Source organism: Sceloporus undulatus, chromosome 2, assembly GCF_019175285.1.
Source record: "Sceloporus undulatus isolate JIND9_A2432 ecotype Alabama chromosome 2, SceUnd_v1.1, whole genome shotgun sequence".
NCBI lineage: Eukaryota > Metazoa > Chordata > Lepidosauria > Squamata > Phrynosomatidae > Sceloporus > Sceloporus undulatus.
The window spans coordinates 288,081,705-288,094,992 of NC_056523.1; the positions used below are offsets into that span (position 1 = coordinate 288,081,705).

Consider the following 13,288-nt stretch of genomic DNA (forward strand, 5'->3'; position numbering starts at 1 on the left):
TGACTCAGTAGAACCCAGGCTGCCTTCTGCCCACCTTTGCTTTACAGCACTATTTTTTGTTGTTAAATTTTGGCTTTTTGTCCTGTTTTTCTGTACGCAGTATAACATGGGTGTCTTGCTTATTTACAAACTACTGATCAGACAGCAATCAAGTGACAAATTGATCAAAACACAGAGAAATTAAAAGCAGCAATCAGCCAAAAAAGGCAATTCAGAAATAATCTTGATGTCCCCACTGGAATAATAGAGATTTACTGTTGATCTAAAAAACAACAACCAACAACCCCTAAATGTTGTTGAAGTTATTGATGCCATTGTTATAGGTTGAATATCCCATATCCAGAAATCCTCAAATACCCCAAAATCCAAATTTGGGTGGCTGAGATTGTAACAACTTTGTTTTCTGACGTTACACAAACTTTGTTTCTTGCATAAAATTATTTAAAATACTGTGCATACGGTATATATGGAAAATAAATGAAGTTTGTGTTTAGAGTTGGCCTTATCTCTCATGTATGGCTACCAGTTATTTGAACTGTAGCCTCTTCTGAGCTGTTGCCTAGATCCAGTTTCCTATGCACTCTGTATAGAGACTAGATATGTATACAGAGCTACATTTGCACAAGTGTCTTTAAACAGTAGGCTGCTGGATAACTCTACTGGAGTTTATGTGGGTTGGTAACTGTTTAAGAATAGCTATGGTTTAAAACAGACATGCACAAATTGTTACTCATCAAACCAAATATTGGCTAGAATCCTTTATTGCAGTGTACTTCATGTATACTTTGCTATGTAGCAGAGGCACTAAGAAACCTCATTGCAATGATGCACAACTGGACAACTGACAGAAATGTTCTGATGTGCATTGGCACTCCCTACGAGGGCCTTGATGTACAACATAACACAATGGGACTTAGAGGCCTTGGTCTCATTGTACATTGGGCTCTTGTACATCAGTCCAAAAGCACATTGGTCACTTTGCTGGTTCCCCTATGTAGTAATGTAACAGCCCTTTACTGGAAATGGGCTTTACAGAACTGCCCAATTCTAATCCTCACACATGTAAATCCACTTACAGAGACATAATTCCACAAGATTCTGGGCCTTGTTTGGAACTCGCCTATAGTGAATCAAGAAGGGCTTGATAAATCTTCATTTTTTTCCTGCCTGCCTGGGACTAATAGGATGTGAAAAGTACTAGTGAGTCACAACACATGAATAAAGGATAGTATTTAGACCATGGGTTAGAAGATGTTTAGGCCTCATTTAGAATAAATATTGGTTTTTTTCTCTTCAAAAAGGAATTTATTTTCAGGTTTATGGTGACCTCAAGAATAGCTATTCAGTTTCATAAAATGATTCAGTGTAAGTTACCTTATAATATCTCCTCTTGTGTTTTGCAACTTCAGATTGGAGAACTCTTGAGCACTACTCACCCTGCCAATAAAGCCAGCTTAACTCTTTTCTGTCCTGAGGAAGGGGACTGGAAGAATTCAAATCTTGACAGGCATAACCTTCAAGATTTCATCAATATCAAACTCAACTCTTCCTCTATCTTGCCTGAAATGGAAGGACTTTCAGAATTCACAGAATACCTGTCAGAATCAGTGGAAGTGCCATCGCCTTTTGATATCTTGGAGCCACCAACGTCAGGAGGTTTTCTGAAGCTTTCTAAGCCTTGCTGTTACATTTTCCCAGGTGGAAGAGGAGATTCTGCATTGTTTGCAGTTAATGGGTTCAACATGCTCATCAATGGGGGCTCAGAGAGAAAATCTTGCTTCTGGAAACTCATCCGACATTTGGACAGAGTGGATTCAATTCTGCTCACCCACATTGGAGATGACAACCTGCCAGGAATTAACAGTATGCTACAACGAAAAATAGCTGAATTAGAAGAGGAGCAGTCTCAAGGCTCTACTACTAACAGTGACTGGATGAAAAATCTAATTTCACCTGATTTAGGAGTTGTATTTCTTAATGTCCCTGAAAGCCTAGGAAACCCCGATCCTAATTTCCAGTTAAAAAGAAGCGTAGAGGAGGCCTGTTTTACACTTCACTACTTAAGCAAACTGTCTATGAAACCAGAACCTCTCTTTAGAAATGCTGGAAACAGCACTGAGCCCATTATCCTTTTTCAAAAAATGGGAGTAGGAAAGCTTGAAATGTATGTGCTTAACCCAGTCAAAAACAGCAAAGAGATGCAATATTTCATGCATCAGTGGACAGGTACAAACAAAGATAAAGCTGAACTGGTGCTACCAAATGGTCAAGAGATAGACATCCCAGTTTCCTATTTAACATCAATATCCTCTTTGATTGTATGGCACCCAGCAAACCCCACTGAAAAAATCATCAGAGTGCTCTTTCCAGGGAATAGTACTCAATATAGCATACTAGATGGACTAGAAAAACTCAGACATTTAGACTTTCTTAAGCAGCCAACTGTTACACAGAAGGACCTCACTGGTAATGTGGCAAGTCCAGCAGTAAAGCAAACAAAACTTAAACAGCGAACAGAGAGTAAGGAAAGTCTCAAGCCTGTCACAAAACCACTATCTAGCAAAACAGTCAGAAAGGAATCAAGAGAGGAGGCACCAGACACAGGAAAGTTCAGTCCACCTGAAAAGACTCCAAAAGTAGAAAGTAAAGAGAAATCCACAGCAAAAAAGGATAAAACAACAAAAGCTGAAACTAGGCTGTCTGTGACAGAAAAGGATTTGACGGCTAAGGAACAACAGCTTGTAAAATCTGAACCAGCCGAAAAACAAGCAGCAGATGTCAAACCAAAAGTAATAAAGGAGAAGCATGTGAGAAAGGATGTGAAAGTAAAATCTGAGCAAGAGGAGAAAGAAAAACCAAAGAAAGAGGTATCTAAGAGAGAGGAAAAAACCCTGTCTAAGAAAGAAGAAAAGCCTAAAAAGGAAGATACCAAGAAAGATGTGAAAAAAGAAACTAAAAAAGAATCAAAGAAAGAAACTCTCCCAAAAGAATCTAAGAAAGAAGAGAAAAAGGAAATTAAAAAAGAAGAAAAGAAAGAGCCCAAGAAGCTTCTTAAAGAAACAAAGAAAACATCTGCCTCTTTGCCCGAGTCAAAAAAGACTGCCACAAAGCCTAAGCCACAAAAGAGGGAAGAATCTGTCAAAAAAGAAAGTGGGCTTCTTGGGAAACCAAAGGACAAAGTTAAAAGCAAGACACTCAAGAAAGAGATTAAAGTTTCCGAAACACCAGCTGCAGTGACGGCTTTGGGGGCTGTTGCTGCAACAGTAGCAGCTGCAGGTGTAGCAGCAAGTGGGAAAGAACTTGAAGTTGAGAGATCACTCATGTCTTCCCCAGAGGATTTAACAAAAGACTTTGAAGAATTAAAAGCTGAAGAAGTTGAAGTGGTGAATGAGACAAAACCTCAGGGAGACATAATAGAAAATGAAGACAAGATAACCGATATAGAACGAAAGGAAGATTATGAAGTTGAGAAAGAAAAAACAGGTGGGTCCGCTGATTCTCCTGACGAAGGCATAACAACCACTGAACCTGAAGGAGAATGTGAGCAAACTCCTGAAGAGCTGGAGTCTGTAGGAAAGGAGAGGGTTGACGACAATGAAAAATTTGAAGATGAAGGAACTGGTTTGGAAGAATCTTCTGAGGCAGGTGACTATGAAGAAAAGGCTGAGACAGAGGAGGCTGAAGAACAAGGTGACAATGAGGAAGAAGGGGAACCTCTAGGCATCAGACAACAAGATATGAAGGATACAATAGAAACTGAGGAGATTGAAAAAGAAATGGCTAGAACACATGTGTACGAAAAAATGAAAGATTTTCAGTATGATGAAAAAGCAGAGTTGAGAGCCAAGGGTGAAGAGCAAGATGAAGAAAATGTAGATGAAACAGTTGAAAAGGCAGAAACAGAAGAGACTGAAGAAGACGCTGAGGAGGAAGACAAAACTGAGGATGTCAGAGATGAAGAAGAAACTGAGAAAATAGAAACTGAAGAGGACTATGTTATGGCTGTGGTGGATAAAGCAGCAGAGGCTGGTGAGATTGATGCCAAATATGGCTTGCATATAATCACTCCAATGAAGCACTTAGAATCTCAGTCTCCTGCTAAGGAACCAGCATCTTCAATCCAGGATGAAACTTTACCTGGTGGTTCAGAAAGTGAAGCAACTGTTTCAGATGAGGAAAACAGAGAAGACCAGCCTGAGGAATTTACTGCTACTTCGGGTTATACCCAATCCACTATTGAAATATCCAGTGAACCAACTCCAATGGATGAAATGTCAACTCCAAGAGATGTGATGAGTGATGAAACTAATAATGAAGAAAGTGAATCCCCTTCCCAAGAATATGTTAACATTACTAAGTATGAGTCAGCTCTATACACTCAAGATTTTACTAGGCCTAAACCTCCTGAACTTCCTGATGCTTTCAATGGGTTATCTGAAGGATCTAAAACAGATGCCACTGAAGGTAAAGATTACAATGTTTCAGCTTCTACTATTTCACCACCTTCTTCTTTAGAGGAAGACAAATTCAGCAAATCCTCCTTCCAAGATCTGTACCGCCAACAAGAACATGACATCAAAAGTACTGGAAAATTAGAAATTTCAGAAGCTTTAGATGAGAAGCATAGCCCAATAGATGAAAGTCCAATCCCTCTGTCACCGGTTGCTAGAACACCTCTTAGTGAACGTAGTGTGAACTTCTCCCTGACTCCCAATGAGATTAAAGTGTCATCTGAACCTACAGCTCTCACAGCAGTGTCTGAAAAACAACATGAAAGCCAGGAAGAGCACTGCACCAGTCCTGATGATAAAACATTGGAAGTGGTGTCCCCTTCACAATCGGCTGCTGGTAGTGCAGGACACACCCCTTATTATCAGTCTCCCACAGATGAAAAGTCAAACCAACTTCCATCTGACATTGCTGGAAAAGCAACAGAAGCTCCAATCAGCTTTGAAATTAGTGATGCCAAAGACAATATTGATAAAAACAGAATAAGCCCAATGGATGAACCAGTGCCTGACTCTGAATCGCCATTTGAAAAAGTGCTCTCACCTTTACGAAGCCCACCACTTATAGGTTCAGAGTCTTCCTATGATGCATTTTTGAGTGCTGATGTTAAATCTCCCCCTAGAGAAGCAGAGAGCCTCTCTGAAAAGAGTGAAAAAGATGGATCTCCCTTGCAAAAGAGCCTAGTTTCTGAGATTACTTCTACAACTGTTTTCCAAGAACAGCAAGGTAAAAAAGACATGCAGCTTACACCACCAAAATCAGACTTTGTCCTAGAAAAAAAAAAGGGTGACCTAGAAGCTTCTGAAACTCAGCCTGTATCTGTTTTGGATGAAAGGAAGTTAGGAGAGGTTTCTCCTACACAGGTAGATATTAGTCATTTTGGTTGTTTCAAAGAAGACACCAAAATGTCAATTTCTGAAGGTACAGTCTCTGATAAATCAGCAACTCCTGTTGATGAAGTTGTAGCAGAAGACACTTATTCACATATTGAAGGGGTTGCCTCTGTTTCCACAGCATCTGTTGCTACTAGTTCCTTCCCAGAACCTACCACCGATGATGTATCTCCTTCACTACATGCTGAGGTTGGATCCCCTCACTCAACTGAAGTAGATGATTCTCTTTCTGTATCTGTTGTACAAACACCAACAACATTCCAGGAAACTGAAATGTCTCCATCTAAAGAAGAATGCCCAAGACCTATGTCAATTTCTCCCCCAGATTTTTCTCCTAAAACAGCAAAATCAAGGACACCTGTTCAAGATCATAGGTCTCCTGAACAATCAACAATGTCTGTTGAATTTGGACAAGATTCACCAGAGCAGTCTTTGGCAATGGACTTTAGCAGACAGTCCCCTGAACATCCCATAGTAGGTACTGCTATGCACCATATATCTGAAAATGGTCCAACTGAAGTTGATTACAGCCCTTCAGACATGCAGGAGCACTCTTTCCCACATAAAATATCACCAGTGGACCAAACATGTTATAGCCATGAGAAGGATCTTTCAGAGATCATTTCAGTTTCTCAGATAGAGGCTTCACCCTCTTCCTCCTCAGCACATACACCTTCACCAGCAAGTTCTCCACTGCAAGAGGAAACTATATCAGGTGTTACCCAGCCTCATGATATGCCATTACATTCTGCATTTTCATCAGAAAAAATGCAGAGCCTGGGAGAAAAACTTTCACCAAAGTCTGACTTGTCTCCATTAACACCACGGGAATCTTCTCCTTTATACTCACCTGGTTTTTCAGATTCACCTCCTGTGATTAAAGAAACAACTCCCACTAGCCAGTCACCTCCATTATCATTGCACATGTCCCCAGACAAATCATTTGGTTATCATACCTCAGTAGTTCAAGATACTCTAACAAAACATAGTCAAGAGCTTCTAGGCTGTACAAAACAAGAAGATGCTGGGGAAACTACAAGATCACCTGAAGCTCTTAATTACTCTTATAATGGGACTGGAAAAACCATCAAGTCATCAGAGGATATTGGTTATTCCTATGAAAAAATAGAGAAAGTTACAGGATCCCCTGAAGCTCTTGATTATTCCTATGTTGCCACAGGGAAAACCACCAGATCCCCTGAGATTGATAGTTATTCCTATGAAGCAGCAGGGAAAACCACTAAATCACTAGAAGCCTTTGATTATTCCTGTGAAACCCCACCTAGATTATCTGAATCTGTGAACTACTCTTATGAAACCACTGGAAAAACAAGCAAATCACCTGAAACAATCAACTACTCTTATGAGGATATTGGAAAAACTAGCAAATCACCTGAGTCAGTCAGTTACTCTTATGAAGTGATTGGGAAAGCCACCAAGTCACCCGACACAGCTAGCTACCATTATGAAATTGATAAATACTTTGTTTCAGAAAAAACAGAAACTCGTCAAGATGTTGATTTATGCCTTGTTTCTTCTTGTGAATATAAACATCCCAAAACAGAACTTTCACCTTCATTTATTAATCCTAACCCTTTAGAATGGTTTGCAAGTGAGGAACAGCCTCAAGAACAAGAGAAACCATTGACTCAATCTGGAGGAGGACAACCACCTTCAGGAGGAAAACAACAGGCACGCCTTTGTGGTGAAACTCCTCCAACCTCAGTAAGTGAATCTGCTCCATCACAGACTGACTCAGATGTGCCGCCTGAGACAGAAGAGTGCCCTTCCATTACGGCAGATGCTAACATTGATTCTGAAGATGAATCTGAAACCATTCCAACAGATAAAACCATCACATACGAACACATTGACCCTCCACCAGTCCCAATGCAAGATCGTAGCCCTTCACCTAGACACCCTGATGTTTCAATGGTAGATCCAGAAACCTTGCCTATTGATCAGAACTTAGGCAAACCTTTGAGGAAGGATCTGAAGGAAAAAACAAAAACGAAAAAACAGGGCACAAAGACCAAGTCTTCTTCTCCTGCCAAGAAGAGTGACAGTAAATCAAAACAGGTGGCTTCACCCAAGCCTGCTGGTTTGAAGGAATCATTGGATAAAGTTTCAAGAACAGCTTCTCCAAAGAAGAAGGAGTCAGTGGAGAAAGCTGCCAAAAATATCTCTACTCCTGAGATAAAATCTTCCCGCAATGAGGAGAAAGATAAGGAAACCAAAAATGCAGCCAATTCCACAACATCAAAGTCAGCGAAGACTACAACTGCAGGTAAGATTATGGAGATAGGAGCAATACATGTTTTCTTATGACATAAAGCAAAAATCTGAGCACAGTGTAATAATAATTTTTGTTGTCTTTATGTAGATATAACTGTTTGACAAAAGCAGTTATTTACAGAAGGACCGTTACTGCAATCTTAAATCAATTTATGCAAGAGACTGTTGGTTTGTATAATTTTGGTGTCATCATATATGACTGCTCAATGAGATTTTGATGAATACATATTTATCTAGGTTGTTTTTAATTTAAATAATAAGAATGGCTGCATTTCTGTACAATGTTTGAGGTAGCTACTATTTTTTAATAACAGCTGTGATTGTTGTAGGAATAGCGGACTTATGCTACTGTTTTCTCCAGCTTTTGTAGCACATAGACAACATCAATATATTCATACTGTGTATATATATGATGCAACCCCAGTCCAATTCATTGTTCTGAGACACTTGAGTTTAAAGACTGTACAGTAGTTTGAGTGCAGAAGTAACACAGGGGTGTGGAATGTTGCCCCCTGATCCCCCCATGTTTTTTAGACTACAGTTCCCATAATCACCTACCTTTGAATATGCTGTATGGGATTCCTGGGAGTTGTAGGCCAAAACTGTTGGGATAGCCAATAGTTCCTAACTCCTCATTTACAGTGTGATGTAGAAAGAAATGGGAAGAGCATAGCTGTTTCTCATTTATGATGTTCTTATTTTGCAAACAATAGGGGATAAAATAAATGACCACAGCAAACAATGGAATGACTATGGTTCCTTCATGAAACCCAGACAACTTCCCAGTAATAAAGAATAAACTGAAGACTAACAAGGAGTATTTTCACTTCATTCCTACATGGCAAAGGATGTGAATGAATCTTGTTTTAGAAATGAACATTGAAATAAATGCAGAGATGTTCATCAAACAGCTCTGTATCTTATATGCTAGAAAAATGGAACGTTGTCTATTATATGTAGAAGCGTCATCTCTTGTTTCAGAGAAAACCGATTGGTTTTCAGATGTTTGGTTTAATCCTAAGAAAGATGTTTCTCTGCTTTAAAAAAAACCACAATTCATGGACTAGCTGTTTTAACTGTGTTTTTTTTAGCTCATGTACTAGCACTGTTATGTTGTTTAATATAGATGGAGATAGTCATCTATATTTCTCATAGCCTACATTCTAATCTAAGCTCATGATGACTGAAATCATGAACATTTTGTTGCTGCTATTTACCATAAAGTCAACTTTGACTTATGGTTACCCTATCAATGAAAGACCTCCAAGATTCTTGGTTATCAACTACTTTCTCCAGGTCTTGCAAACTCAGAGCCATGGCTTCCTTGATTAAATCAATCCACTTGTAGTTCACTCTCCCTTTTTTCCTACTGCCTTTCATTTTTCCAGCATTATCATCTTCCAGTGAGTCACATCATCTCATGACACATCCAAAGGATGACAGCCTCAGTTCAGTCATATTTGCTTCCAGTGAAAGTTCAGAGTTGATTTGCTCTGAAACCCATCAATTTGTCTTTTTAGCAGTCCATAGTATCTGTAGAACTCTTCTCATTTGAAATTAGCTTATTTCCTTCTGTCAGTTTTCTTCACTGTACAAACATAAGCAGTTTCTGTTATGATAGTATTCCTGTATTGCCTATAGTTTCCCGCATTTCTTCAGTACAATTATAGTTAGCTTGTGCTATCCATATTGCACACTGTGTCTGCATTACTGCTGTAGTTCATTTGATTTTCCTGATCTCTGATATCTTTTGAAGAAGAAGAATTACCCTGTATGCCACCACTGCAAGTCTCATTATCTTTCTTCTTTTGGACTTTGATTTGATGTGTACCCTCTGTTTGTCTTGCTGGTCCTCCCTATATTTCACTTCCCCTTTATAGTGGATGTTCATATTCTGAACACCATCTACTGGGGGTCTCTTTGTATGTAGTAGGAACCACTGAATGGTAAAAAATTGATGTCGATGAGACTAGTACTGAAACTTGAAATGTTAATGGCATTAAACCTACCTTAACAATTTTCAAGCTAACAAAGTGATTACTTTCCTGTAAAGTCCTTGCTACTTTTCCCAAAGGTTTTTGATTAATTTGAAGAAACTACTTCTTTCATTCCCAGGTTGTAAGTGCATAACATTATCAGTGTTATGTATGTGTGTGTTAAAACAGGGATGGGCAACTTACAGATCTCAGCTGCAGACAGCACAGCAAATGGTAAGGGATGAGGGGAGTTGTGGAACACCTGGAGAGCTTACTCCTGTAATTAGAAGATCATGTTTTGCCATGGTTCTGCTTGGTGTCCTTTCCTTATAGACCTTTGTCAGTTTTCCTTTGGTTCTAAGACTTGATCAGCCTTTGAATCATAATTAGGAATAGTGTTCATTCCTGTTTCTTCCTGTTTGGCAGCAGTGCCACAAATAGTATCACCAGGCATACAAAAGGCATGGTTAAGGACTTTACTATAAATGATATTGAATAATCATATTTAGTGTTTTCTCCCTGCTTGGCGTATGTGTATGAACTTTATCTGTCTGTGTATCTGCCTGTCTCTGTATCTGAAGTCATGTTTTCATTTGTGTGTCTGTGTGTGTGTGTGTGTGTGAGAGAGAGAGAGAGAGAGACAGACAGACAGACAGACAAATGAATACAGGAATATTTTACAGAAGAGGCTAAGTGAGGGCATTGATATTTCTGCCCCACCAAGTGAATGATTCCTTTAGTCCCTGAATTTTTAGCATTGCGGTAACTTAAAAGTTCATTTGAGCATTTGAGAAACTACTTCTATACAGTTATGCATCCAAGAAACAGGACAGATGTAGTCACCAAGGAAATGAGAACACAGCAAATATAAGTGTTCAAGGTGTGAATAACTTTTTCACTGTAGAATGCTAAAAATTTTGAGAATAAATTGCAAATTGCCCTCTCCCAGTAGCTACACCCCTGAATGAATAGAGTATCTGTGAGCTTAAACAGATGCTGGATTGGGGCATTAGCAACTGCACACAATGGCTCTGATCCGATGTTTTGCTGGCTCTAAAAGAAACGGCAAAATGCCACTCCTTTTAGAGCTGGGAAAAAGGTGTCCTTGCTGCCGCCGCAGCACTTTTCAGCACTTCTTTCAGTGCATGGCGTGTAAATGCCGTTCGAAAGGAGTATTGTGACAGCGCCTGCCAGGTGGTCAGGCAGTCAGCATGACGCTGGCATGGGGGCAGTGTTGGGGCTGGTATCGTCCAAACGCCACACTCCCATGCTACCGCCACACTAGTGCTTCAAGACGGTTTGTACAGCCCCTGTGTCTCTCTCAATTTCTACAGTATTTGGATGTCACCAGATAACAAAACAGGGCTTTTTTCTTTCTTCCTTGCCTCATTAAACCCTTGAGGATACAATTTTTTCATTTGTGAGCAATAATTTAGAATCAATAGAATGACAACACAAATTGACCAGGAAAAGTGTTTGAGTGTTACAGGCAGGGTGTGATGAACTGATGCTGTGTACGACTTTGAAATATATCACTGTTGTTTCTTTTTTTCTCCTTTTTTAAAACAAGGACCTATAAGTGGAAAACCAACAAAATCTATAGCTGTGCCCCCCGGACCACCAGTGTATTTGGACCTGGTCTATATTCCCAACCACAGTAATAGTAAGAATGTTGATGTTGAGTTTTTCAAGAGAGTGAGGTCCTCCTACTATGTGGTGAGTGGGAATGATCCTGCTGCTGAAGAACCAAGCAGGGCAGTCCTGGACTCCCTGCTAGAAGGGAAAGCTCAATGGGGAAGCAATATGCAGGTAAGCTGTCCAATATTTCCAAACTGAAATCTGAAAATAGCTTCAGAGAGCTTGGAGAAACTTACTAAATTTAGACATTAAATTGTGACTTATTTGATACCAGTCTATCTTTGAGCTTTATCTAGTTGAAATGGGGAGAAATGGTTTCATCTCACATGCTGATTATTTTTTTAACTGTATTGAGTGGGGAGGGAACCTATCTTCCAAATGCAAACTGTCCCACTTGTTCATCACATCCATTACAGATATAAGAAGTGTAACTTTTGGCAGCTTTAAATTTGAAAAGAAACTATTATTAAGGAAACAGTTTGTCTAATATTTTCTTATTCATTGCTGTGCGTGCGTGCGTGCGTGCGTGCGTGTGTGTGTGCGTGTGTGTGTGTGTGTGTGTGTGTGTGTGTATCTTTTCAGGAAGGATGGGTGGGAGCATTTGGATGGACTGACAAGATTTCTGTTGAAGGAGGTTGAGCAAAGAGGCTCCAAGAATCCTCCAGCCAATATGGCTATGCTTAGTGAAGATTCTCATTTGTCCAGAAATGTAGCCATTTCAAGTGCTACATGGCTTAATGTTAAATTAATCTTGAAGTAACACAAATACGTGGTAGTGGTTTACAGAAGCAAATTTAGAATTCTGAAAAATTCTGACATTTAAGAAATCAGGTAAAAATGGCTTAAATAAGAAGGATACATCTTGATTGTCTTCTTATCATCACAGTGTGATCCATAAAGATTTTACTCTTTTGTCAACCATGAGTATTTAAAATATATTAAGTTAACCGTAAGTACTTAAAATACAGTACATACTTTCCAAAAGTGATGATTACAATTAGGTGATGAGACTTCTCATCACGATTTGTTCTTAATGATGATTAATGTATTCTGTCTAATCTTAAATATGCCCTGTTCTTGTCTTACAGGTGACTTTAATCCCCACCCACGATTCAGAAGTGATGAGGGAATGGTATCAAGAAACCCATGAGAAACAACAGGATCTTAACATCATGGTTTTGGCAAGCAGCAGCACTGTTGTCATGCAAGATGAATCTTTCCCTGCATGCAAGATTGAACTTTAAAAAAAGCAAAAAGCAATGCTTCGCAACATTAAACTTTGTTTCCAGAAATTCTTCAATCTGAAAACACCTTTTCTAAAAATGTAATCCATCTAATTCAGCTGCCGAACTATATATACCTGCCAAATGCTATACTGTATCACAGTGATGCAAGTCACTATTTTTTTTCTTCAGTCTTTGCTGATTGCTAAGGGAAATAACAGTATTCCCACCATAGGGTTCAATAATTGCAAAAACCGCAGATCCAGGTTCATCTCTGCTGAAAACTTGGAAACCATGCACTAGCAAACACTGCTGACTTCTGCCAGGTTAGAGGCATTTGCCCTTGAGAGAAACAAGGAGAAAAAAGAGGGGGGGGGGGGGGGGAGAGAGAGAGAGAGAGAGAGAGATTGAGAAAGAGAGAGAGGAGAATAAAACCATTAGTTCTGCATTACTCTCAAAGCAATCAATGTATTGCTTCCTGATGTCTGCCATCACATAAATAGAAAGAATGTTTGCATCAGTCTGAGTTATTGCAAAAGCGGGCGTGAATTTATTGGTAAATTATCTAAAACATTTAAGTGAAACTGAGCATGGCTTTGAAGGGTCACGAGAGCCAAAACACTCCTTCACTGTTAGCAACTTCACCTTTAATGCTTCATACTCACATAACATAATTCTCTTAGGCAATACTGTGCAAATTGTTTCAACCCCATTCAGTTTGACATGCAGACATGTTGGTCTAAGGCATGCTCCC

At 39.4% G+C, this 13,288-nt stretch overlaps 1 protein-coding gene across 1 annotated transcript in view; it reads left to right on the top strand.

The window, feature by feature from the left end:
* Positions 1-12,589, top strand: part of MAP1B (microtubule associated protein 1B) — a 99,175-nt gene extending 86,586 nt beyond the window's left edge. The window contains exons 5-7 of the mRNA XM_042451329.1: positions 1,410-7,689; positions 11,244-11,482; positions 12,400-12,589. Of these exons, the coding sequence (XP_042307263.1) occupies positions 1,410-7,689; positions 11,244-11,482; positions 12,400-12,555 (6,675 nt within the window). The 3' untranslated portion in view covers positions 12,556-12,589. The remainder of the gene's footprint in view (positions 1-1,409; positions 7,690-11,243; positions 11,483-12,399) is intronic.
* Positions 12,590-13,288: the final 699 nt, after the last annotated feature.